Source organism: Beta vulgaris, chromosome 9 (assembly GCF_026745355.1).
Source record: "Beta vulgaris subsp. vulgaris cultivar EL10 chromosome 9, EL10.2, whole genome shotgun sequence".
NCBI lineage: Eukaryota > Viridiplantae > Streptophyta > Magnoliopsida > Caryophyllales > Amaranthaceae > Beta > Beta vulgaris.
The window spans coordinates 20284113-20310136 of NC_079210.1; the positions used below are offsets into that span (position 1 = coordinate 20284113).

General features: G+C 32.8%; 2 protein-coding genes across 6 annotated transcripts; both read right to left on the minus strand.

The window, feature by feature from the left end:
- Window positions 1-4279: 4279 nt before the first annotated feature.
- On the minus strand, window positions 4280-13309 carry LOC104903317 (uncharacterized). Of its 2 annotated transcripts, XM_010691333.4 has the most exons (3): window positions 13167-13309; window positions 12665-12886; window positions 4280-4620 (listed from the first exon to the last, which is right to left on the minus strand). In XM_010691333.4, exons 1-3 carry the CDS (start codon window positions 13188-13190, stop codon window positions 4444-4446), a joined length of 423 nt encoding a protein of 140 aa, XP_010689635.1. In that variant the 5' UTR covers window positions 13191-13309; the 3' UTR covers window positions 4280-4443. The 2 variants fall into 2 exon arrangements, with proteins under 2 accessions (XP_010689635.1, XP_010689634.1); XM_010691332.3 differs by having other exon boundaries at window positions 12665-13279.
- Window positions 13310-14239: 930 nt separating this feature from the next.
- LOC104903318 (glutamate receptor 3.4) lies at window positions 14240-24796 on the minus strand. Of its 4 annotated transcripts, XM_048635934.2 has the most exons (8): window positions 24448-24787; window positions 23669-24081; window positions 21009-21851; window positions 20527-20855; window positions 19669-19946; window positions 17206-17237; window positions 15381-15790; window positions 14240-15108 (listed from the first exon to the last, which is right to left on the minus strand). In XM_048635934.2, the coding sequence occupies exons 2-8, from the start codon at window positions 24000-24002 to the stop codon at window positions 14641-14643; spliced, it is 2694 nt and encodes an 897-aa protein (XP_048491891.1). In that variant the 5' UTR covers window positions 24003-24081; window positions 24448-24787; the 3' UTR covers window positions 14240-14640. The 4 variants fall into 4 exon arrangements, with proteins under 4 accessions (XP_048491891.1, XP_048491892.1, XP_010689636.2 ...); XM_048635935.2 differs by having other exon boundaries at window positions 19669-19787; window positions 20527-21851; window positions 24448-24788; XM_010691334.4 differs by having other exon boundaries at window positions 20527-21851.
- Window positions 24797-26024: the final 1228 nt, after the last annotated feature.

A 26024-nucleotide genomic window follows, 5' to 3' on the forward strand; every position in this document is an offset into this window, starting at 1 on the left:
ATCGATCCAACCAGTTTCGTTTTTCACGTTTTTCGATACATTTCAACGTATTAGGATGTGTTTTAGGAAGAATATTTTCTGAAAATCTGATTTTGCCTCATTGATGAGAAATCCAAAAAGACTAAGAATATTTGTGTTTTCGAAGATATTTGATGATGTCATTAGGGTCATTAGGGTGATTTAGGATGGAAAAATCAGATTATTTTTTTTTGTTAAAAATCTGATTTTGTACTTCTTTGAAACCCTAATTCATCACTTGATTTTCCTATATATACCCCATTTTATTTTCATTAGCACCAACAACTTCTCACTCACAAAACCTTCTCACTCAAAAGAAACAACTACTCACCCACAAAAACAACTTCAATCAATAATTTCCCACTCAACTTCTCACAATTTCAATACTACGCTCATGTTGTCTAGTTCCTTCCTCAAGAAAAATCTCATTCAAGAAAAAAAAAAGTTGGGAATGTAATTAGTAGTAAGAAGTTCATCAAAGAAAAGCACAAAAAGGGGTTTTAATTTGTAATTAAGTAAACTTAAAAACTCACTTAGAAAGTAAGAAAATCACAAAAAACAAAGTAGAAAACTCTGCAAGAGGGAGTGCATCATTGAGCTAGCAAGGTAATTTAAGTTTTTGTTATTTTTATTACTCTTTCTTAATCATCTAGTAACTTTTTCTTTGTTTCTTCTTATCATTTATTTTTTCAAATTTTAGGAGTGATTTGGGTGTGTGGAAGTCATAATAGGTTTATTTCCAACCTAAATCACTCCACCTATAATAGTCAACTCTAATGGGGAGACTCTTAGGAAACAATGTGTTTATGTGATTTTTTCTTAATCAATTTGCTATTCATCATCAAAAATGTGTTTTCAGTTTCAATTTTGTACTTCATTTCATTTTTCTTCTGTATTATATAAATAGTTTTTAGGATGTAATATTTTTCTTATAAAGTTCAAGATGTTTCTAGCAACTGGGCTTTGAAAGTTCTAAAAATTGAATTTTGTATAGGTAATTAAAAATCATAGAAAATAGTTGTGAACAATTGACTTCATCCAGTACCACATGAACTTGTTCTTTTAATAAAGTTCATATAAATTTTATACAATTTTCTCTCAGTTTTACAACATCGTTCATGCAAATCACTAGATTCCAGAACAATGATTTTCTCTTCAGTTAAGGAAATAAATAAATAAAAGGGTCTTAAAAATGTCCAATTTAAGTGAAAATTTCCTTTCTAGAATGTTTGTATCAAATTTTACATCAAACCAAATTCAATAAGTTAGGTCTCAAAGAACAAATTGGATAAAGCTCTGTCTTGACCGATTTTAGTATAAAATTCACCATGATTTGCGTTGTCACTAAAAGCTTGTGAACTATTGACACGACATAAAGAACGCACTGAACTATCCATAGTTGTATCACATGTTCAATTTCACGCTTTATACAGAAAGTTATGAATTTTATAAGTCAGTACAAGAACAAAAGTACAATCTAGAAAATGAAATAAAGTGATCAACTCAAGTTTCACCTAAAAATATTTTCTTTTTTTACGAAAATGATAATTAAAATTCAATAAATTTTATGTTTCTCTTAAAATGAATCATTTTTAATAAGTAAACAAAAATCAATAAAAATCATCATAAAAATTAAATTAAAAAGAACTTAATTAATCTTTAACTTTCACAAGTTTACAAATAAACACGAATTCCAAAGCTCATTCAAGGAGATGAAGATCAAGGAGCATCAGGGTGAAGATCAAGATTGAAGATTTGTATAGATCATAGAATTTTTAAATTTTGTTGTAATAATAGTTTCTTTTTAAATAGTCATTACATCATTCAGTTAATGAAAATATGGAGATGTTTATGCATAATTTTCATAAATAATTCTACAATTCTTTTTGAATAAAATGAGAAACAAATTCTACAAATATTGCATTTTGGGCCTAATATATCATACTATATGAATTAAATGACACAATAATCTCAATTAATAGGAAAAACTGAAAATCTAACTAAGTTAAATTGTATGATGATCCATCTTACATTTTAAAAATCGTTCTCCACAATCTTGAAATGGATCAATTATGTAATTTGACATAATTAGAAAGGTAATTATGACCTCCTAAATTGATTTTAGGTCGTTTCACGTATCTCGCTTAACATGGCCCAATTTCGATTAGGCAACACAATCTCCAAATTCCATCTCAAACTTATCATCTTGCTAAAAATGACTTAATAATCTTCAATTAAGATTGTTTCTCATCCATCCAAAAGCCTTCAATTAGGAAGCAAATCTTATTTTTTAAGACCTCTTCTCAAAAATCCTAAGTTTAAGCACTAATCAAAGTGATTATTTTAATTATGAGTTGATCACTAATTAAGTAGAAAATATTGAAGCCATCAAATTGTAATTTTTTTAGAGTTGTGCAACAAAGTTTATGGTTCCTCAAATCTTTGATTTACATGATATTTTTTGAGTGAATTGGCGAAAAAAAGACACGAGAAAGAGGATTGAGAGAGAAAGTTAGCAACAATAAAGTAAAACATGTGGAAATTATAGATTGAGTCCAAACACCAAACTCAGAATTGGTACTAGAGAGAGTTTTTCTTTGAGCAAGTTAGAGCTTAGGAGGAAGAAAAACCTTATTGTGATAATTGGATACAACTTTGGAGGAAGAAAAACGAAAACTGAATCTAGAAGCAAAAAAATCATTGACTTAATACTATTACTTTATTAGCTCTAAATTTCTATTTCCTAAGAAAGAGAATTTGATATTTACTATAATAAAATAATTGTTTTTACAATTTTTTAAATATAATAAGTTTTGTTATCAATGGACATTTTTGTTATTTATGGAATCTTACTCCTCTTTTAAGACAATCAGTTAATATTTATCAAATGATGCAACTTACTATATAATAACTAAATATAGCTATTGTCTCAATTGTGCAACTTACTATTGGCTCAATTCACTCAAAAAATATCATTGGCTCAATTGACTCAATTGTGCAAGTCAAGTAGCGCCTAAGTTAATTCCAAAGAAAAGTTAATAATTAAAGATTGATTAATGAGTAATAGTTGGGGATCATTTGACGATAATATGAAATCATGTAGCTCTATGTTCAACCTATACGGCAAATGCAAAATCTAGTTATAGCAAATGTTACTGTAATAGTGTAATTTCTTCACTACTTTGTCTTTTGTAGTATATGCTCCAAAAATTATAAGACATCACACATAAACCACATTCATGAAACAGAAAAAATAAAGTGAAAATAAGTAAAATTACATAAACCTAATTTGGAAAAAAACTATACTAAGCAAGGAGAATTTAGTGACAATGACTAATATAGGTAATTGAGTTTTTCTACGTTATATCCTTGTATTTTTTCAATTTCTACGTTGTACCCCAAGCTTTTCAAAATTCCACACAGTACCCTTAAACTTACCTTTTTCAACGGACAATGCCCCTACCGCTGATTATACATCATTAATTTCGTCTATTTTTTATATTCCGGTGGAACAAATCTAATTAGTGAATAACCTTCTAAGGATTAAACTATGTATAAGTCAGATTAGTTCCAATAAATTTAAAAAAATAAATGAAATTAATGACATATAATCAGCAGTTTGGGCATCGTGCATTAAAAAAGGTAAGCTTGAGGGTACCGTGTAGAATTTTTAAAAAGTTGGGGTAAAACGTAGAAATTGAAGAAACACAGGGGTATAACGTAGAAAATATTTCAAAATTCATAATCTTTAGATTGATTACTTAATAATTATGAGATTCATATTACATGACAGGGAAAAAAATACATAACTTGCCACTATAAAAAGAGACAAGTAAAATAAATTAAATATACAAGCTCTTAAATAGTGAGTAGTATATATAAAAATAAGATATATTAGAACAAATAATAAAACAATTATAATAATTTTAACACATTAACAATAACCCGTACGTCCCACGGAAATCAAAACTAGGTATAGCTAAAATGAAACCTGTAACAGTTCAAAAATCAGACAATCATTATGGGAGGAGAAATATATAGATAAGACTGAGAACTATAAGAATCATCACGAACATGAGATGGATGAAGAAATACCTTGTATTAACCAAACAAAGGAAGGCCATTTGCCAGAAAATTGCCTATTGCCTGTTGCCTTCCGCTCATAAGATAATCTATAGAATAATATCATCACTTTTCGTATTCGATTGCCAATTGGCAATCCAAACCATAAAATGAAAGAACAATTGAACAAAGACAGGAGTGGAGAAAAATTATTACTCACGATCCAAATTGTGGAAATGCAAAAGTTCTAATATGTGAAAATTCGAATTTCTAATATTGTAGCCACATGAGCAAGAAGAATAGGAGCAATATAATTCAAATCACAGTTTTAAAAACAAAACTGTATTTGCAATGCCAATAACTTCAAGCCCTCTTTTTCCTAGCTACCCTGGCACTTTTGCCAATAGCTGCAGTCTTGAATGATGATGGGAGCATGCCACGCAGAGTCGCCAGCATAGCTAAGCCCAAAAATGGGTAGTACACCATCTTCAACTTGTCTGATGCTTTGCCTGAATTTACGAGTTCTGAGAGTATTGCAGCCTAAAATGTAAAAGATAATCGAGTTTCAGAAATCTTCAGAACCGGTCAAATGTAAGCATGATGCAAATCGTAAGAGATCAGCTTGCAGCTAGGCTGTTTATATCAATGACACAGAAGGCTCAGCAGTCCAATTTTCAAACAATGAGATCTACATTTACTAGGAAGGACACAATGAAGTTCTAATTAGCTATTCAGTTATATCATTAGCTGATCAAGAATTTGATTGCACCAATGTCCACTATAGGCCATCATAGAGAGTGAATTAAATGTGCAAACCCAACTGAATAAAAGCTAACAAAGACGAAGCTTAGCAAAAGTAGACCTGAGTAATTTTCTTATTCTTTTCCATAAGCAAAATAAATATGTCATGAGTCACAAATGGCCTTATGAATGATTTTTTCGCTCATTGCATGTCAAATTTCATTAATCAAAGGATTGCTTGAACATTAACCAGTTGTAATAGTACATATGTAAAAAAAATCATTTTGTCTCATCAACGTAAAGCTCTATGGCCTTGCAGCTTTCCAAGCAACTAAATTCACATACACTACTTACAGAAATGGTCAGAAAACAACGCAATCACTCACGAGAGTAATGATTGAATTTTCACCTAGGCCACCACTTCCTTTTCTTAGAACAAGTGAATTCAACGGTACTCTAGAATTAATGAGTAGGAAAGAAGATGGTAAGCCAAGCATAGGGTTTTGTGGAAGACAATGCTTCACGTTCCCAAATTGATTTGGCATACTTTAGACAAAAGTTCAAGGTTCAAAGAGGAAGACATGTGGTTGCATGATGATGTATGCAAGGAAGCAGATTAAAACAGAAGTCACGAGCAGCACAATATATCAAGCCTAGGATCCAACTTAGAAAACCCATAGAGTTGCATCAACTGAGTACCAGAATACATTAGTTTGTCCAATAACATTGCAAACTTAACAGAAATAACAATATAGCAAAAAAACAGCATGCTAAGGCAGCAATCATATCATCCAAAAGAGCAAGTGAACTTGCTATTTGCTACCAAAACATGGAATTCACCAAACAAATTTGAATACTTAGCACAGCATGCGTTGTACTTTAGTAAAAGCCACGTACGTAGATCCCAATAATATAAATCGACAACCTTAGTCACAACTAATGATTAATATGCAGTATTCGCATTGCATTTTGAATAAGATGTGAATTATTTGGTGACTGCTATAGTACTTGGAAACTTCAGCTTACCTTTAGGGCACTACCATTAGTAGTGTCAATTCAGTTAACCAGTTCAGTTCTGGTTCAAACCAAACAGTTCAGTTGACTTCAGTTCAGTTAATTCAGTTCATTTTTTCGATCTTAACCGATTCAGTTTAAACTTTTTCGGTTTCAGTTTCAATCCATACAGTTAATTCAATTTTCAGTTAAGTTCAGTTCAGTTTACAGTTGTCTTTTGGTTTGACCCATACAGTTTTGGTTTAAACAGTTGACTTTTTACGGATTACTATCAGTTAAACAGTTATTTTCAGTTCGGATTCAGTTAATTTCAGTTTCTTAAGGAAACCGCATTGACTCGGGTAAAACTTGATATCGATTATGTGCCGTGTACATATTTTCACTTCGGGTCTCACTTCGGGTCAAGTCATTATTCATTGCAGGAAATTCCAACTCAATTGGACTTTTCTCACATGCATAGATTAAACTTGTCGAATACAACGATAGCACCAAGAGACGTATCTATATTTGTCTACGAAAGCGCATTTTGAAGTTGCCATATTTTATGTAAATTTATTTTATTAAAGGTTCAACATTCGGTTGATATTGAGAATTTCAGTTTCAAATTCTCTTAACTTTGTATATATATGTGACTATAAAGAAACTATTTTATCAGTAGGCTTAAATGTATTAGGACGGTTATAATATTGGAACCATTATAGCGAATACGTGATTGATTATTTGATTATTAACGAGTATGAGGAGCATCAACTCTTAATATGCTCTAATAACTTAACTACCGATAACATAATGAGAATTATATATTAACAACAAATATACGATCAATTACTAGATTTATATCAAAATAATTGTAGAACCAATCTAATACTCTATTGATTATAGATTAGTATAACGACTCTTAATATGTTATAATAATGCTATAACAAATGACAATCATACATTCATATGTTTACAACGACGGTTCATATGAGGCCTAGGTGATTATAACGAGGGTTCATAAGTTGCACAATAATAATGATAATGTATTATACCCCCAAATCATTATCCCCTACGTATGCGTGCGATAGATATATGGATGATAACGAAAAAACTAATAAAAACACTATATTGTTTACCATGATGTTTAGTGTATTCTCATAGTGAACTCGTATTTGGACTAATCAATTGAGTAAAACCACTCTAATGAGTAAAGGAGTAGAACGACTCTTCATATATTTTTTATATATATATTATTATATATATATATATATATATAATATATATATATATATATATATATATATATATATATATATATACCAATGACAATAATAACGAGTAGATGATCAATTCCAAGCTTCATATAACAACAACAATAATAATTAATGTAAACTTAATAGATTAAAGTATAATATCTTTATCTATCTCATTGATTATATCTTGATATATATGTAAAACCCAACAAATAAGATATCATTTCATCCCAACCGTCGATTAAAACAAACCTATGGCTTAAACCTCATAGATACAATCACGCATCAATATAAGTATATTGTTATAATATAGTTCACGTAAATGACTATAATTAAAACTTCAATTGAGTACGTAATAGTTGTATATAAGTAATATTTCAATAAATTTAGTTTTGTAACAATGACCACAAGCAACATATATAACTAGTATAACTATTTACGGATTCTTAACAATAACAATATAAATACTAATAGTAATATAGTAGCAACAATGTTAAGAATAGCAATAGCAATAACAAACATAACACGGTATATATGCTTTATGTTGTGACTATATATGATAAAGTATAAACAAATAATTTTATCAATGTGTTTAATCATTTTAGTATAATTTTGGTATTAAAATCATTATAAAACCCGTTTAATACTCTATTGATTATAAATTAGTATAACGACTCTTGATATGTTTACTATAACAAGTGACAATACTAATTAAATTTAGAAAACTAATTTCTTAAAAATCATTAATACTAATTAAATTTTGAAAGTTTCTAATTTCTTTTAATTTCTAGTAATACTACTAATTTCTAAAGTTAGTAAACTAATAATATTAGAACTAGAAATTAGAATACTCAAATCATAATAATATCAAAATACAATACTAGTTTATTAGTAGTTTAGGCTATTAAATTTTTTTTGAGGGAAAAACCATTGATTTTATAAAGATGAAAATCCAACCATTGATTAAGTTAGCAATCCATGTGATTGACCACTCTCAATTCTCATTGGTCAAAATATAATGTCAAAGATTATGAATTAAGACCATTGATTTGAAAAGATCAAAATCCAACCATTGAACTACATCCCTTTCTAACCCTAAACCCTCCCCCTTCCCTCCTATCATCATTCCTCAGTAATAGCCTCCCTCACTCTCACTTCTCCCTCTCTGAGATTTCCTTCCTCAGCCTTACTCGTACTCCTCCCTCCCTCTCATGGTAGATCTCCTTCAACTTTCTCTCTCACGCACCTCTCTTCGCCACCGACGTTCAAGCTTCGCGGTCGTTCAAGCACGCAACGTCTCTTCTTCTCTCTTTCACGCGAACGTTCAAGCTTATCGTTCGTTTGTTCGATATCAATGGCTTCAGATTTAGTTTCCAGATCTCGCCGGTCGGTCTTCATTCTCTCATCATCTCGCCGGTCTTCATTGTCTATTTTTTTTTTGAGGGGAAATTTTGTCTATTTTTAATTTAGTTTGTTCATTGTTGTAAATCATTTCTTAATTTAGCTTGTTTATATATTATTTTTTAGATTTTTAATTGTCGAAATCTTCAACAAGGCTGAATGTTGTTTTAGATTTTTGATTTAGCTTGTCAATATACATTATTTTCGCAATTCGTTTATTAATTTAGCTTATTTAAATATTAGTTTTTAGATTTTTAATTCGTATAATATTATTTTTTTGCGTTGAATAATTCAGAATTTTGTAATTCATTTTTCTTGTTTTTATTAATTTATTTTTTCGTTTACTGTCTTTTTCTTCTTATTTTTGTTAATTTATTTGTTTATTTACTGACTTTTTCTTATTTTTATATTCTTATTAATTTAACTGTATTATGATATTGCATGTAGAATCTCTTGCTTTTTCAGAAATGATAAAGATTGTTGGTGGTGTTTGTTAATTGAACAAGATTTGCATAAAACCAGTAGTTAACAAGTACTTGATTAAGCGATTTAAAATCGCTGGTTTGGGATCTAGAAATAGTTTTGTAAGTTGATGTTATCTTAGGTTTAATAAGTTTAATAAAAAAATCAAAGTAAAAATAATTGACTTGTAAATTCAAGTACAATTTGATGTAGATAACAATAAATTAATTTGGTTACTAAACAGCTTTGGTTAGTCAAGTTCAATTTTTGATTAAAATTTGTCAAGTTTCAACTCAATTTTTGTTCAATTTAATTTTAGTAAAAATAATTTACATGTTGACGTTGTGACTTTAATAATATACATCAATAGATGTAAAATTAAAACAAGAGAATAATGTACAAAAATAATTCAAAAATAAATGAAAATAAAAATATAAACAAATACATGATCTTGAAAGTGTAACCCACAAATAGTCAAATTAAATGTAATTTAATTTTTAATTTTTTATTTAATTAATTATTAATTGTAAGCAATTTTATAAATTAACATATTTAAATTATTTTGTAGATATAAAAAAAAATTGAATTTTAATAATATCTTGTTGATTGCGGTCGGGTTCGGGTTTGAGAGCAGGTCTGTCTGAACAGGTCAGGATATAATCTTGCCGGGTGCCGGTCAGGTCTGGGTAATCCCAGGTCAGGTTTCGGTCAGGTCTAAGGACTGACCCTCACAGGTCAGAATCAGGTTGACCCATCGGTCAGATCTGATTCTGACACCACTAACTGACCCTCACAGTAGTCACAGGTCGAACCAGGTTCAAGTCAGGTCAGGTCAGAATCAGGTTGATCCAGCGGTCAGATCTGTTTCTGACACCACTATTTACGACCAAACCTTATGCAGTTCGGTTAAAAACAGTTTGATTCAGTTCAGTTAAAAACAGTTTTATTCAGTTTGATTCAGTTCAGTTAACAACAGTTTGATTCAGTTCAGTTAAAAACAGTTTCATTCAGTTTGATTCAGTTCAGTTAAAAACAGTTTGAAACAGCTTTCAGTTAAATTCAGTTCATTTTCAGTTCAGTTCAGTTCAGTTTAAATCGGTTTTTCGTCCAGTTAATTTCAGTTTGGTATGTTTTCGGTTGAGTTTCAGTTCAGTTTCAGTTCAGTTAATTGCAGTTTACTTTAATCTGATTGACTTATCGGTTTTTAACTTTTCAGTTATGGGTCAATTCAGTTCAGTTTATTCAGTTCAGTTGATCAACCGTTTGCAGTTTAACCATCAGTTTTCAACCAAACTGACAGCACTAACTACCATCAGGATCCTTAACACCTGGACATCATTCTGGACACTGGTTACCTCAGTTTTGGACGAAAAACATGAGATTATTTCACAAAATAGCAAAGTCTGATAACTTTGGCAGGCAGCTAACACCAATACTTAGTCTGAATAACATAGGTTTTCCATGTTCGTTTATGTTTTATTGTCCCCTTAAGTGTACGATTTCGATGGAAGAAATCTCAAATAAAAGATTCGGTATGTAATATCATAATTGAGGTCTGAACTGCGATACCATGGACCCTTCAAGGTTAAGAGACATTACGATCACAGTGAATTCAGCTAAGCCACTGAATAGCTGTTGCCTACATTATAGTGTGTTGCGTCTAGAATAGTCAAGTACAGATCCTTTGACTTCCAATTTTATGGCTAGCATTCTTACCATCTTTTAGTGTCAAAGGTTACACAATGGTGTCACTTAGAAATGAAGAAAAAGGCTAGGAGCATCTTCCAAAGTAATTTGACACTTGGTTGATGAACAAAAACATACGAGCACTTGCTAAGGAGATAACAGATGAGAAGCAAAGAAATCTATGTCAAAGGATAGATGCAATTACAAATGGAGATAACAATATAACATGGACAAGAATATAGGAGGTTCATTGGATCCAAATGAGATTCTAGATTGACACGACTCGGACTCAACCCACTATACTTGATAGTTGGGGTTAGTTGAGTTCTTTTAGCTTAATCTTGTTCATTGAGGGGCCATTTATGGGCTTTCATGTTGTTTAGTTTAAAGATATGCCATAGGGTTGATTTCATTAATTAGTCTTTTGGATAATATTCCGCTTCTTTGTGCCTATAAATGTGTTTCAGGCACATCTTATTTAGGCTCTTAAGGCTTTGTTATCCGCAGTAGCTGCAACCACATTATGAGGTTTGTCTTTATGATAATTTCCGACTTTTAAGCATGAATCTATATAAACCAAAAAAAAATTGTTGCGACTCGTATATCCTTTGTTGGTCGCTATCATTAAATTACCCTCAAATCACGAGAGATTAGATAACCATTCCTCGTTCAAAGCTATATCATAAATTGGTTTGGTAATCTTGAAAGAACTCTATTGTTTCAAAATTTCGAATTATGAAACGATGGCTAGATAGAATAAGGTTGCTCTATGTTCTGAAATAACAGGCATCACATTGGTGGAATGTTCTGAAAGCACCACGAGCTAAAGAGAAAAACGAGTCTAAGAAAAGATCTTAACCAATTGATCCATCTGTATACTTATGTTCTTCTTGTGAATTGTGAATGTCTCAATGATTAAGGCAAAACATCAACACTGATTTCTCACTAATATATAAGAAATAACATAGCCATTCTAATCTTCTTGAATTCATCTCAATTTTTGGGCTCTAAGAGACCAAATCAAATACATCTACTCCCTTTCTTCTCTGTGATTCAACCCCTCCTTAATCCCATTACCATCACTTAGCATTAATGGACTCCCTTAGTTTGTTACATTTAGAGCACGTTTGGCTCACTATTTTTGGGCTTCAAGAAAAGACATCAATTACCGATCTTAATTCGTCTTTTTGGTCAACCTCCCACCAACCCACTACCATTACTGGATGGTAATGGATTCCCCCAATTTGTTACATTTCTCCTCACCTCAAGTAACAAAATCTATTACTTGGTGGTAATGATTACCATTTACTTTCATTCGTTGGCTTGAACTAAATATTGAATAACGGTAGCTATTTTTATTACCGAATTCCCCTTCTCTACTTATATCATTCCCTTTCCATTTCATAACTTGAACCAAACATACTCTTAGAGTGCCATCCTTTCATAACTTTTACTTACACAAAATTAGAGATATTGATGTTTAAAATGTGCAGTAGAACTATGCAGAAACCAAACAGAATGAAATTTTGAAAGAGTGATTAAAACTGTGCACGAGTATCGCACAATCTACCCAAGACTTGTTGATATTAACAAAAATATGTTTAAAACCCATATGAACTGCACAAAGCTAAGAGATTGAGCAACATGTCATTTAACAGTTATCTCAAAAAGCTCCAAGATTACTATTTGCGGATAAGTATTGGGTTCTAATTATTTTTCTAATTTTCAGCACATTACTGGTATGTTATATGCGATTAGAAAACCCAGATTGGTATGATGCATAGTAACACGACTTCATTCACCACACACCCGGATATACAATTGTCTAAAACACTACGAACTGTATCTAAGACGTTCCCAAGAACTAAAGTATAATAAAACGGCATTTTTGCGACACAAAACAACAAGAAGAATGATTGACAAAAAATGATAAGGAAGTTATTTTAACATGAAACTATGCAAGTCATCTCATAGAATGTCACTAATTTCGTATCCAGCGCCACAAGGGTACCCTTAGCATTTGCCTAATAATAAAAAGCAACACATACCATGGAGGTGGTGACGGAGCTTCCATAGATCAAGCAGGTAGTTGTAAACCAAGATTTGCCAGAAATCAAACCAACAAGATTGACAATAGAAAGAGGCCAAAGAACGAGCAACTCCATCCAAACAAGACCCACAAAGAAATGTGGCTTCTCATCCACTAAATAATCTCCATATTCTCTGCTATACCACGAGTTTAGATCTACCAAAGCTTTGGGATAAAATTCCTGAGGTAAACAACATTGAGCATCAAACAATGGGATAACGATTGACATTATAAGGAAAAATAGTAAGAGTACTGCGTCTAAGACTTTCACTACACAACCCATCTTTTCTATTGATTTAAGCTTGCTTGGAGATTGGAGATTGGAGATTAGAGTTTGTTGTTTCTCTATTTCTCTCTTTGTGGTATGCTAGTTTTATTTCTGGACCAGCGAAAATGGGGGGATGGTTTTAAATTTTAATGTATGCATGTATCTATATATGTATATAGCAAAATTGACTAACATGGTTTGGATCTGAGACAAACATTTTTCGTAATTGTTTATGCTGCTTGCTCAATGTGAATCAAAGTTGCTTTGAGCATTATGATGTGTTTTTCAGTTCGACCTTCATGTTCGTGCATTTCACGTGTATTTATGAATTTATATTTGACCAACGCAATCAGGCCACTTCGTGCTTCCAGAACAAACAAAGTTGAAAGATACAGATGAGTATATTATATTAGATTATAAATCTAAACTTAAAAAAATATCAACTTGATAAGATACTGATCCAAGCCCATACTTGATCCGACCCAATCCTAAAGTTTATATTTTTTTCTTAAATTTTCATTTTCATCCAATACCACCTTGTTAGGTGGTAACTACTGGTAATGAATAGGGGTGACAATGATACGAGTCGAGCTCGAGTTTAGTTAAACTCGACTCGAACTCGAAAACTCATACCCAAACTCGACTCGACTCGACTCGACTCGAAAACTCGCGAGTTTCAAATTTTCAAGTTCGAACTCGAACTTGAAACCTAAACTCAAACTCGAGCTCGAACTCGGTTAAACATCAAACTCGAACTCGAACTTTGTTCCAGCTCGAATTCAGTTCCAACTTCCAGCTACCTATATACATTCTTTGAAGATTTTGTATGAATAAGAAATACCAAATCTCATCCTTTGATATAGTTCTATTTTTTATAGGAGAAATTCTTTAATTTGACTTTTGGTCATTTTATATACTTTTTTCCATGTTTTTTTAAAAAAAAAGTACAAATATTTTTATAAGAAAAAAAGTTAAAATTTCTTTAAAAAAATAAAAAGTGTATATATATAAATAAATTTTCGAGTATCTCACGAGCTTCTCAAGTCGAGTATTGAGTTGCTCAACTCGACTCGTTAACCTGTCGAGTCGAGCTTTGACCGAGTCAAGTTTGAATAGCTCGAGAGCTGTCTCAACTCATTGCCTTCCCTAATAATGAAAATCAGGGATGAGATTGCTTCCCCATGGACAAAAAATACAAACTTGGGGATTGAAATTGTCTCCCCATATAGATTCTAAGGGTGTTTCTTTTATAACGTACACATAAAATTCATTCCCATTCCTGCAATTTATTAATGACTACTAAACGGGCAGTTAAGGTACAAAGTAACTATTATCTAAAAAGTAATCCCCCTAACTTAGTGACCCTCATAAGACGTAACATGGGATGTCTTACCATAATTTTAGTGTAACACAATCGTATACAAGACTTACTATGTATAGTAATTGTATTTGAGGATAACTATGGAAAAATTTCCACTCTAAACCGTATACAAGAAAACATTTTACAGCTCTCGCATTTTCAGTTGCTTAAGATGAATCCCACAAATCGCAATCTCCTGAATGCCGTTACATGTGGAGTTGAGATAAGATGCAGCATAGCCCCTTTGAACCTGGAAAACGGCAGCATCATAGTCCAATTGAACCTGGAGAAGTACTACATACATAAACTATGTAGGTGAAGATGAATCCCTGTCTAAACTATAGCTCCGACTAGCTTGTGATCGGTTGCTCTCAACACTGTTCTTACGTTTAAAAAAGTCCTTGATCTCAGCTTCCTTTCTATCAATAAAATCAATCAAGTCCTTAAAGCTGGTCGAGCTGAGACGTCTAGACCTCACTGGTTCAGCTGCCTCAATTTCATCTTGACTAACAACTTCAGGAGCATACCTGCTGTACTGATAACAAACTCTACAGAAAAAAATACTAAGTGCCATGAAACAAGTAATGCCGCAGATCAAAAATAGCCCCCAGAAACTTTTCAGGGAGAGCCGAGTTTCTTCAGCTTGATTTGATTGACTTGAGCAATCCCCGGTCGTCAACCACTTGTTGTGGATTCGTTGCAGTTCACCATTCTCTGAGAGTTGAAGTATAGCAGTGGACAAATCAATTGCAAGAGGCGAATCTCGTTGGAAAGCCTGAGCAGATAAAAGAGAAAATCAAACAATAAAGGATATGTAAGCTACAAACTGTAGAAGTCTAAACATGTAATTTCCAAAATATATCTCCCATATTCTATTGAAAGTTTAAGAAAGTTGAGTCATTCTTATTTTACATTATTGCTCTCAAGGTTTGACCATCATGTTAATGCTTTTAGTGGATGAACATGGAGATTCCCATTTTCGTTATTATACTAGAAGTAAATCGATGTAAAGAGAATTTACTAGCAAGCAATGGGTCAGTTGCTTACAAATCCCCAGCCACTTTTTGTGAACTCTTGTCCTACTATCTGAACATTGCAGTTGCTGTAGGACAAGAAGACTTGAACATAAGGAAGCTCATCAACAATGGCAGCAACGCCGCCATTTTTAGGGCCACGCTGAAGGGCATCAAGATATGCTTCTTGGTTCTTCAGGCTTTTGATCCTAGACTCGGCTATATTGAGCTCTCTGACAAGATAATCACGAGCAAATGAGCCATCTTGAATCCCAATTGGATCATTACTTGAGATTAAACTGTCAATTCCTTCAATTCTTGATGATAGCTGCTGCACTGTGAGGATAGAAGTCAAACTAGCTGTGTAACTGGAATTGATAATTAAAACCACAAAGAGCCATATCAGAAGCACAAATCGTCCTAAGGTGCTGAGCGTGTTCTCTCCTGTAAATTGCAGAAAAGCAAGAATAGATAATTCAACAGCATTAGTAGCTAGATATGTGTATATGATAGATGACAAGGAGCTATGATAGAACCAAGAAATGTAGAGAGAATATAACAAAAAACATCAACTAGATAAACAACATTGGAACTCTAAGAGGCGGAGCAAAATCTGTTGCAATAAATGTATAAAGCAATGATGATTCAGTGAACAGGTTGTTCAAGGGGAATGCAGAACATAGGGAACATTAAGAGACATAAAAATCTGTTGCATTTAATAAAAATCTGTTGCATTTAATGTATAAAGCAACAATGAAACAGTTAACTGGTTGTTCAAGGAGAATTCAGAAAATAAGATAAGCAAGAGCAAAGCAAGAGCCAAGAATCAATCGATTGTTTTTGGTTTTAACCAATATGACCAAATCAACCAAGAACTAACCAGTGTACATGTATATGTATGCATAAACAAGGAAAGTCTTTAACTCTTACCTCAAAAATTCCTAACTTTTCATTGACTAACTACTATCCTTATACAAATAACTCGTGAGATCTATAGTAACTATTGAAATACAGGTCCCATTTCAATTGTTGGCATCAAGTTCCGAACATATATTTATAGAAGAAAGAGAAACAAGAAACCGTTTGTGTGTGTATGTAAGAAACTTATCTCAGATCTGCCTTTCCAAGTCATTAATATCCATGGATTAAATTTGAAGCTGCAGATAAACATTCAGCTTCCGTGTAGGCTTGCAAAGTTTATAATTATCATATATAGGAAACGATGGAGAGTAGAAAGTAGGGCGATGATAAGTGGCCATCCACATGATAACTGCACCACCCTATATCATATGAATAATTATGCCTATTTTTAGTGAATGAAGAAAGAGGATCTAACCACGGGAGATAAAAGTTTTGGTTTATGCAACCGATCCTGTCTTTTGGGATTATAGCTTCGGCATTGTTATTGTTGTTTAAGGCTATATTCAGGAACTCCATTTACGTCTCACATGTTTTAAGCAGCATATTTTTCTAAAGGATTCACACGTCATTTCTACATGGTTACAATCATGAATTTACATAAGATATTCAGATTATGATATTCTAGTAGGTCTGATTTAGATATTTTTCTTAATCATTTCATATGATTTCAAATTTTCACAAGTATTCTGGAATTTTATTAAAGTCATTCCCCTTGTTTTGAGGTAAGGCAAGACCACGCTTGTTGTAGGTAAGGGTTAAGGAAAGGGGAACTTCCCCCTGACATATGCAAGCAGGCACTGCTCCCAACTGGACTACCAAATTACTAGCAATACAAGTTACATCTATACGTAGACTTATATGTATAATCACAATAGCATATGATGAGACTATGCAGACCAGAGTAAAATAAGTTAAATAAGAAAGAGAGGTCTTCTTACTGTGTGAAAAAAACATTGTTGAAAAGCTGAACCTGCAAAATTTAGAACCTGCTTCAGAAAGGCATATTAAGAATACATCATCTTTGATTTTATATATATTACATATATAATACACACACACACACATATATATATATAGGGAAGGCTCTTGTGAGAACACTCGCTTTATATGAGAATACCAACTTATATGACAATAGATCTGAACCGTTGGATGCTTTAGATCCACGGGTTGGGGTTTTTCTCCACAAAAAAATATAAAATAAAATAAGCTCCTTCAATCTCTCATTAGTCATCAATTTTGCCGACATTTTCAGCAGATTTCCTTCCTCCCTCTTCACCTCCTCATTCTCTCTCCTCTTAGCATCAATGGTGGAATTAACACCTCCAACATCCGGTGACCAACACTACCACGGCAATTCTCTCTCCCTCCTTCCCCAATAAGCGATCCAATTGTCTCACTCCTCTTTATACCGAAAACATCACCGGTGTTCGGTTCACGGTGGCCGCTTTGATTTCTCTGGCAACTTTAGTAGGCTTCGATTTTGACGGAAACATCGTCAAAAATTGGAAGCAATCTCGTCAAACATCGCCGAAAATCAGAAGCAATTTCACATAAGTATTTGATTTTAATGGAGTTTTCTTCAAAGTTTTAGTTCAATTTTGTTGTTTGATTTTGATGGAGTTTTCTCCAAAGTTCTTCGATTTTGGTATTGATTGAAATATATTAGAATTGATTTTCGTTTGGTATGGGAGTCTTGTGGTATTTGATTGAAATTTTGGTATTCCACATTGTTATCGTGTCGATTATATTCACATTATCACCATATATGATCAATGTATGCAAAATGTATATCATGTTCTAAATTAATGTATATCATATTCTAAAACAATGTATATCATGTTCTAAAATATAGAGTAACATGTTCTAAAACGATGTACATCATGGTCTAAAATGAATACATTATATTCTAAAACAATGTACATTGTGTTACAAAACGATGTACATCATGTTCTAAAACAATGTATATCACGTTCTAAAACAATGTACATCATATTCGGACCTACATCTATTCTCACATATGATAAATGTTCTCACTTGAAATATTTCAGAACATAATTAAAATAATTTGGAACATATTTGAAAAGTTTTAGAACACACTTGAAATATTTCAAAGCATAATTAAAATAAGGATTTTTTAACAAGAATAATACAAATTTTTGTCCGTTCTTTCGCAATAATACAAACTTTTGATTATTTTCTTTTAATACAAACTTTTGATCTAAATTCCTCCACTAGGACAATACCATTTGTTAACTTGTTGTAGGAGGTAACAAGCTGAGGTGGTTCAGGTGGGTGGGGGGTTGGGGGAGGAGGGAGAAAGAAGAAAGATCTTTTTGTAATTTTTTTTGACCAGTTTATAGGTTACAAGTCAACTTGACCTACTAGAGGAATTTTGATGTAAAGTTGTATTATTAAAAAATAATCAATAGTTTGTATTATTGCGAGAGAACAGACAAAAGTTTGTATTATTGTAGTTAAAAAATCCTTAAAATAATTTGAAACATGTTTGAAAATTTTAGAACACACTTGAAATATTTCAGAACATCATTGAAATAATTCAGAAAATATTTGAAAAAATTTAGAACACACTTGAAATATTTCTAAACATAATTAAAATAATTTGGAACATGTTTGAAATAATTTAGAACATGTTTAAAAAAATACAGAACACGCTCTAAACATTTTAGAACATAAGCTTAATATTTCAAAACATGTATATATGTATGTATATGCATTGATTATTATTCATGTTCTAAACAAAATATATTTATGTTTTAAATTTTAAAGTGTTTTCATATAAGTATATGTTCTCATATAAGGAGGTATTCTCAGTGGATCCCAACCCTATATATATATATATATATATATACACACACACACATAAAAATGAGTTCATATGAGAATGCATACTTACATGAGACATGAGACATGAGAATGGATTTTACGCATTTTAACTCTTATGACAAGTGGTGTAACTCTAATGAAAAAGTGATGTAACTCCAAAAAAAATTAGAATTTTTTTTTTCGAAAAACGGATATATATATATATATATATATATATATATATATATATATATATAAGATCAATTGTAGAGTAGAAGCCCATAAGTGTTAAATTTTATTAATATCATTTTTTATCTGAAAACAGACAGACATCCGTTGAGAACACAGATCAGCCAACTACAATACAAAGCCATCTGGCTACAAAGATGACTATACTACACACTTCATCACAACTTTCACACAACATAGGAAAATCAATCAATAAAAATGACAGATTTGTACCAGTAGATGCGAGGCAAAAGATTTCAGAAGTAATATAACAAGCAGTCACCAACTTTGTGTGACAGTTTTGAGTTTTAACACTGGTATAAGCATTAGCAGCTCCCGGAAAAACTAACCAGAATATCGTGATAAGTTGCTGACTTGGTGGACCACGAAATTCACTATTGATCCGATGCTCCAATATCCAAATTGCAGCTCCAACAAGTAAGAAGAATGATCCAGTGACGCACCACATCTGCACGGTAAAAGGTTTGAGGAAAGCCCATGCACTTGAGTTGACCTTTCTTACTGAGGCAACTACAACAAGACCTGATTCTATAAATGGCTGTGTGAAGTCCACTATCCTTGTTCTATTTGTGACAATAGTTATATCACCGACAGCTGCATCAAATTTCTGATTAACAAGCAAAAGAAAATATAGGTAAAAGTAAATTCAAAATTCTCTAGCAACAGAGATAAGTATGATCAAGCATATAGATAAATCACCAAAGACATATGTTTGCAGATAGAGGTGCATGGAAAGGCTAATGGCATTGTCATTTGTCAATGAGAAGGGTGGTTTCGCCAAACAAGCTATAATACACTAGGCTCTGTGCTCTTCAACTAATTTTTGCTTAACTTATTTTGCTGAACTTGTTTTGCTGAAATAACCTTGCTGAACTTATTTTTACTGAACTTATTTTTGCTGAACTCTAAGTTATTTTTGTTGAACTTGTTTTTACAGAACTTATTTTTGTTGAACTTTACTTATTTTTCCTGAACACATTTTTACTGAACTTGTTTTTGCTAAACTTAACTTATTTTGCTCAACCTTATTTTAAGGAGAACAGAGCCTTAGTCTCACAAGGGTTGAGATAACCAAGAACATAGAGTACATCAAGCAGTGAAAGGGATGCGTCATTGAACAAGCAAAAGTACTGATATTGTGAAAATCAACTGAGAGTTATAATAGCTGGCTAATTTTCAAGACTTACGTTTTCTGCAACATCATAGACAAGATTGTCAAACTCTGGATTTCTTATACCATTACCATATAACACATAGTTGTGTGGAACAGGATAAGGGAGCAATTTAAGAGCAGCTTCAAAGACATCGATACAGTATCCCTGAGCTCCAGGGGGATCCTTGTCTGCTGAAACAAACTGTTTATAACTGACACGATTGGGTACCGCAATCTGCAGAGGTTTACCATTATTAGGAAATATCCATCCACGAGGAGTTTTGCTGACTTGACCTGGCCATATAACACTCCTAAGTTGTTGCCTACTGGAGGATTTGTTAGCAGGCTTTAGGTACAGGATCTCTGGAGTCACAAGTGAAAGGCCAGAGTAATTAGACCAATACCCAATCTTATTAGATCCAGTCCCAACAATATTCAATATGTCAAATGCAGGGTGAATTAAATTCTTTTCTGCATCAAATTGAATGTCTCCTGACAAGCCCATGTGTTTCGTACCGAGTAGTGTCTGGAGCAATTTTTGGCCTCCTCGTAGACTACGGAGAGATGAGTTGAGTACACTTCCACTAATCACGGGATCACTTGAGAAAGTTAGGTTGCCACCCTGTTTGAGAAACGAATCAAGAGCCGATGCAGCTAACCAAACAGAATCATAAGCATAGAAAGCATAAGCATTAATGCTGGAGTTTCCCACATACTTTAACTTCTTCCATCTTGACATAAAACTATGTTTCTGGACAGAATCTGCAGTGTGATGGCGGAGAGCCAAAACTCCTTGTAATAGATCCATGGTACTAGGGTCTACAGGTCCTGAGCCGTCAAGCACTGAAGTAAGCCATTCCGTAGCAATCCAAACATAGCCATTGCTTATCATTCCAAGAGACTTTGCAACAGAAAATAAACTCAGTCCAGAATCAGGGTTTACATGTACAATAAAAACTCGAGATTCCATCAAATTGACTTCGACTAACAAATCATTTATATCATTTCTTGAAGCATCTGGAGGGAAGGGAGCCTTGTACGAAATCTTGGCACGCTGTTTTGCAAGAGCATCTCCCAATACAGAAATCCCGTTTCTTCCGTAATCATCATCCACAAATATAGCAACTACCTCTCTCCATCCATAATGCACAACCAGATCAGCAATAGCATACATCTGGAAATAATCACTCTGTATTGTACGAAGAAAATATGGGTACTGTAGTGAAGAGAGAGTAGGATCTGTTGCAAGAGATAGAAGGGGGACGTGAAGCTCGTTTACAACATGAGAAATGACATGAGCAATGCCAGAAGATTGAGGACCAATTGCAATAGCCACATCTTTCTCCATGAGCTGCAAAGCTGCATGATAAATAAGACCTTGTCAATGTTTTCAGTCATGCATTTTGTCATGGACAAAGAGTGAATTTCAAGTTTGCATGTAAAACACAAAGGACATCGATTTAAGTTAATGATATTTATGATACTCATTCATAATACTCAAGCTATAAATGCTGATCTGGATTTGCCATATTGCACACTCGAACATGGCCAGTAGAAAACACAAGAAAAACGGACTCGTATTTCGAAGATATTTAGATTGTGCCTGGATAGGAAAATTTGGAGGGAAATGGAGGGAAGGGAAAAGAACGCATTCGTTTTCCTTTGTTCAATTAAACTTGGGAGAAGAAAAGGGAACTAGAAAGGATTCAATTTCAGTCTCCTCTGTCTAAATCAAATCTTTCCATTGTTGGAATGATTTGGAAGGAAAATGCAAGCTCACTCTTTCCTTCCCTTCCTTTCTTGCCCCTTCCTCCCCTCCCTTTCCCTCCATTATTGCTATTCAAACCAAAAGTGTTAGAAAAAAAGTTACAGATTTACTACTAAAAGAGGACTGCAGTTTAGCATGTTATGCTGGATAGAGCAAAAGCCTACTGCATACAAAATATATAAGGAGATAAAGCAACACTAAACGGATTTTTGAAACAAAATATCATAAGACCATGGAAGAAAGCTCACATGACGTTTCCAGATGCTATCATTTCATAGGGGAACTGATGAGGAAACGTTTTCAAGCACATGCTAAAGGAATGTATATGCATTAGTAGCTGGAACTTGACCTGGCAGCAGATGAAGAAAAGCCTAAATGTCTCCAAAAGGTCTACAGTATGGAGTCTAAAAAGCCCATTGATTTCCTATGTGTTATACACATAACAGCTGTATCAACAATTATGGCTTACCGTGTAAGTACTGATTATTCGCAGATAACCAATAAACATCACTAAGAGGCAAGAAATCTAACAGGCTTAACTACCGTGTACAACTTTACTATAAGTCAGAATATTCTTTACTATCAAATTCTCAGACTCCAAAACATACTATGGTTACATAAAAATTACATACACAATTCGATATTGAAACCTGACACAAGCATATGAGGCAATGTGCACAGAAATGTGTTGGGCAGCAAAGAAAACCGTTAAACAAAATTGATGCATGTAGTGACCTAGTTAATCATCCTTTGTGATCCAATATTAGCTTGTTCATTTGGTTAGTTTGACTAGCCTGTAAAGATGTTTGATACGTAAATTGTTGCTCACCAATTGTTTATAAGCAAGATAGAAAACTTTGGAGTAAAAAAGCCATAAGCCAATGAATAAACTCCAAGCAACCTCTGAATTCTATATGGCTAAAATTCTAGTTTCTTTGAACTACATGAAAAGGCCAAAAGTCAACCAAAAAGCTTGCAAAAAAACAAACAAGACAAGAGTGTACATAGAGTTACCTCTAAAACCTCCCTTTCATGCCAAACATTAATTATCTACAAGTATATCTTCTATTACTGATATATATTAAATGAGCCCACACAGATGACAAAAAAATTATTATAAGTACAAATCTACTCTCTTTGTCCCTTAAGGTATGCTCCATTGGACATTTTACAGTCTCCAAGACGCATCTTCAAACCCCTATATATTTTTTTATGTTTTAGTTTTAATTATGAAAACTAGATATTGTGAAAGAACACACTGAGAGCAACCTAACAAGATTTCATGTAAAACATATTATTTATTATATATTGGGGAGAATACTTGTCAAAGTTCGATAAATTAAAACACAATGGTGCATACTTTTAGGTACAGAGGGTGTAAGAGAAAACTCGAACTAGCAAAAACTACCTTCCATAGTTCCCAAGAAGCCACTGCAATTGGTATCATGAAAGATGAGGTTTATCGTTGTGCCCTCTAATAAGCTGGAATTCGAATTGATGTCATCAACTGCAGCAGCAATTGCTGGTTTAACTGCTCTTCCAATAACTGAATTAAAAGTGAAAAGAGCACCAATGTTTACAGATTTTGGCCTAGAGAATGAAGATGGCATACTAGAATCATTTGCCACACCCTTCCCTAAACTGGGTTCCACTTCCACCATACAACAGATGAAAATCAACAAAACTCCCGTCAATCGTACATGCCAAAGCGTCAGCTTTCTTCTAGTAAAGAAGTAACCCATGATTAAAAATGGGGATTTTCAATGACAGAGTTATCAATCAAACCATTTCCAGAATATTGAATCCAATGATATAGATAGCCTGTGTACAGGAACCATGAATGTAATAAGCAGATGAATTTCTCTATCCTAGCAGTTCAACATCATAGTAAAAGATGAAATGAAATCCCAACTTAACTATAATTTGAAAAAAATATCAATTAAGATTTTATCTCAAGTATGAATAACAAAAGAAAACCGGAGTATTGTTCCAAAACCCAATACTTTTGAAATTTTATCCTGTTTTTGCTGTTATATTAATGTTCCATATATGACAAAGAACTGTATTACCGTGTAATAAAGGTGATGGTCAACTGAATATAAAATATATTTGACATGCATGATGCATTCAAAAAAAAAAATAGCAGTATAAAAATATAACCAAATCAATGAGTGGTAAAAGAGATACCTGTAGCCTCATAAAAATGAGCAGAGAGAAGAAGAGACTGCTGCAAAAACTTGAGCAAATAAAATTTCCAAAACACATGGAAAAGAGAATACACGAATAAGTAGGTGAGGAAGGAAGCAATAAAATCCAAGATATCAAAATCATTCATAATTGTTCGACTGAGAAAGAAACCAAAAGGATGGAATTTTTTTTTATGGGACCAATAGCAAAAGAGTCTATGGACGGTAAAGCTTGTAAGTAATAGTCTTGTGAACTGGGGAAAGAATTATTCATGTTCTTCATCTTCAATCTATTGGAGCCATTTCTAAAAGATTTTTCGAAATATTAAAGAAAAAACAATGTGAAAAGCTACCGAACAAAAAGGTTTGGATTTTTCACCATACAATAATACATACATACAACACAAGGACTCTCGGATCTAATGATATAGCTTCCTATTTCCCATTGGTGGAAGCAAATTTCTATATTGTTGAGAAGGGAGCGTTTTGGGCCTCTGGGTGAGTGACCTTGTACAAGGGCAGCACATAGATAATTCATCTTACCACGGGCCCCAAAAAGGGGGTCCAAACAAAAATACATACATACGTATTTTTTTATCAGATTCCCATTAAGTTTTACAAAATTTATGAGATATCCATACGGTTTCAAAAAATCATCTTTTTAAGTTTGCACATAATGCACCAAATACACTCAATAACTTACTGGTTTTGATTATGTTAACTTAAATGACCCCAAATCATTTGACCACAATCCTAATTCTCCTAATATTTTATATTATACCCAATAAAGTTTTTTAAAACCAAGCAAATTTTTCTAATAGGTATTTAGTTTATTATTATAACTATTTTAAACGCATGAAAAAAGGGATTTATATCACTCTAAAAGGATATTTTTGGCATTATGTGGGTTCATAGGCGAATTAGGTTGGGTTTCAAGTGATCTTTGGTCATTTAAGTAAACATAATCAATACCAATGAATTCTTGAGGGTTTATGGTGCATTATATGCAAAATAAAGGGGTATCCAATAAAATTTTGAAGCCGCAGGGGTACCTCATGAATTTCATAAAACCTCAAGAGTACCTGGTGAAAAGTCCATACATATATACATTGAGTAGTTTTATTTTTCACTATATATCCTTCAATTGAGGTTGAGGTGGTGGAGTAGTGGTATTGCTTTCCATTCATATCCTTGAGGTCTAGGGATCAAACCTCATGTAACTCGTTTGAGGAATTCCCCTTTACCCCCCTCAAGTGAGTCCACTTTATCTAACTTTTAAAAAAAATGTACTTCCTCCGTTCTGTTTTAAATGAAATATTTGCTTTTTCACGCAACCCAACGCAATTCTTTAATCATTAATATCTTTAGTTATGCACACGTGAAAAAATATAAAAAAGTTATAATTTGATAGCATGTATGAAGATGAATCTAACAAGATCCCGCTTGACTATGTTTTTCTTTATATAATGGCGATAAATTGGAGTCAAAATTGATCAATGAATAGTGTCATTTCAGTCAATGTTTTATTTAACGGTTATTTCACCAAATACCCTTGACAGAAAAATTTATTCACCAAAT

What these genes read in the sequence shown, in the direction of transcription:
- LOC104903318 (XM_010691334.4), bottom strand. Translation starts at nt 24,002, where the DNA reads ATGGGTTACTTCTTTACTAGAAGAAAGCTGACGCTTTGGCATGTACGA. An exon ending in TCTATGATGTTGCAGAAAAC is followed by an intron (nt 19,947 to 20,526) that starts GTAAGTCTTGAA and finishes CTTGTTAATCAG; the next exon opens with AAATTTGATGCAGCTGTCGG. An exon ending in CAAAAAGTGGCTGGGGATTT is followed by an intron (nt 15,109 to 15,380) that starts GTAAGCAACTGA and finishes TTATCTGCTCAG; the next exon opens with GCTTTCCAACGAGATTCGCC.
- LOC104903317 (XM_010691332.3), bottom strand. Translation starts at nt 12,988, where the DNA reads ATGGGTTGTGTAGTGAAAGTCTTAGACGCAGTACTCTTACTATTTTTC. An exon ending in GCTCCGTCACCACCTCCATG is followed by an intron (nt 4,621 to 12,664) that starts GTATGTGTTGCT and finishes TTTACATTTTAG; the next exon opens with GCTGCAATACTCTCAGAACT.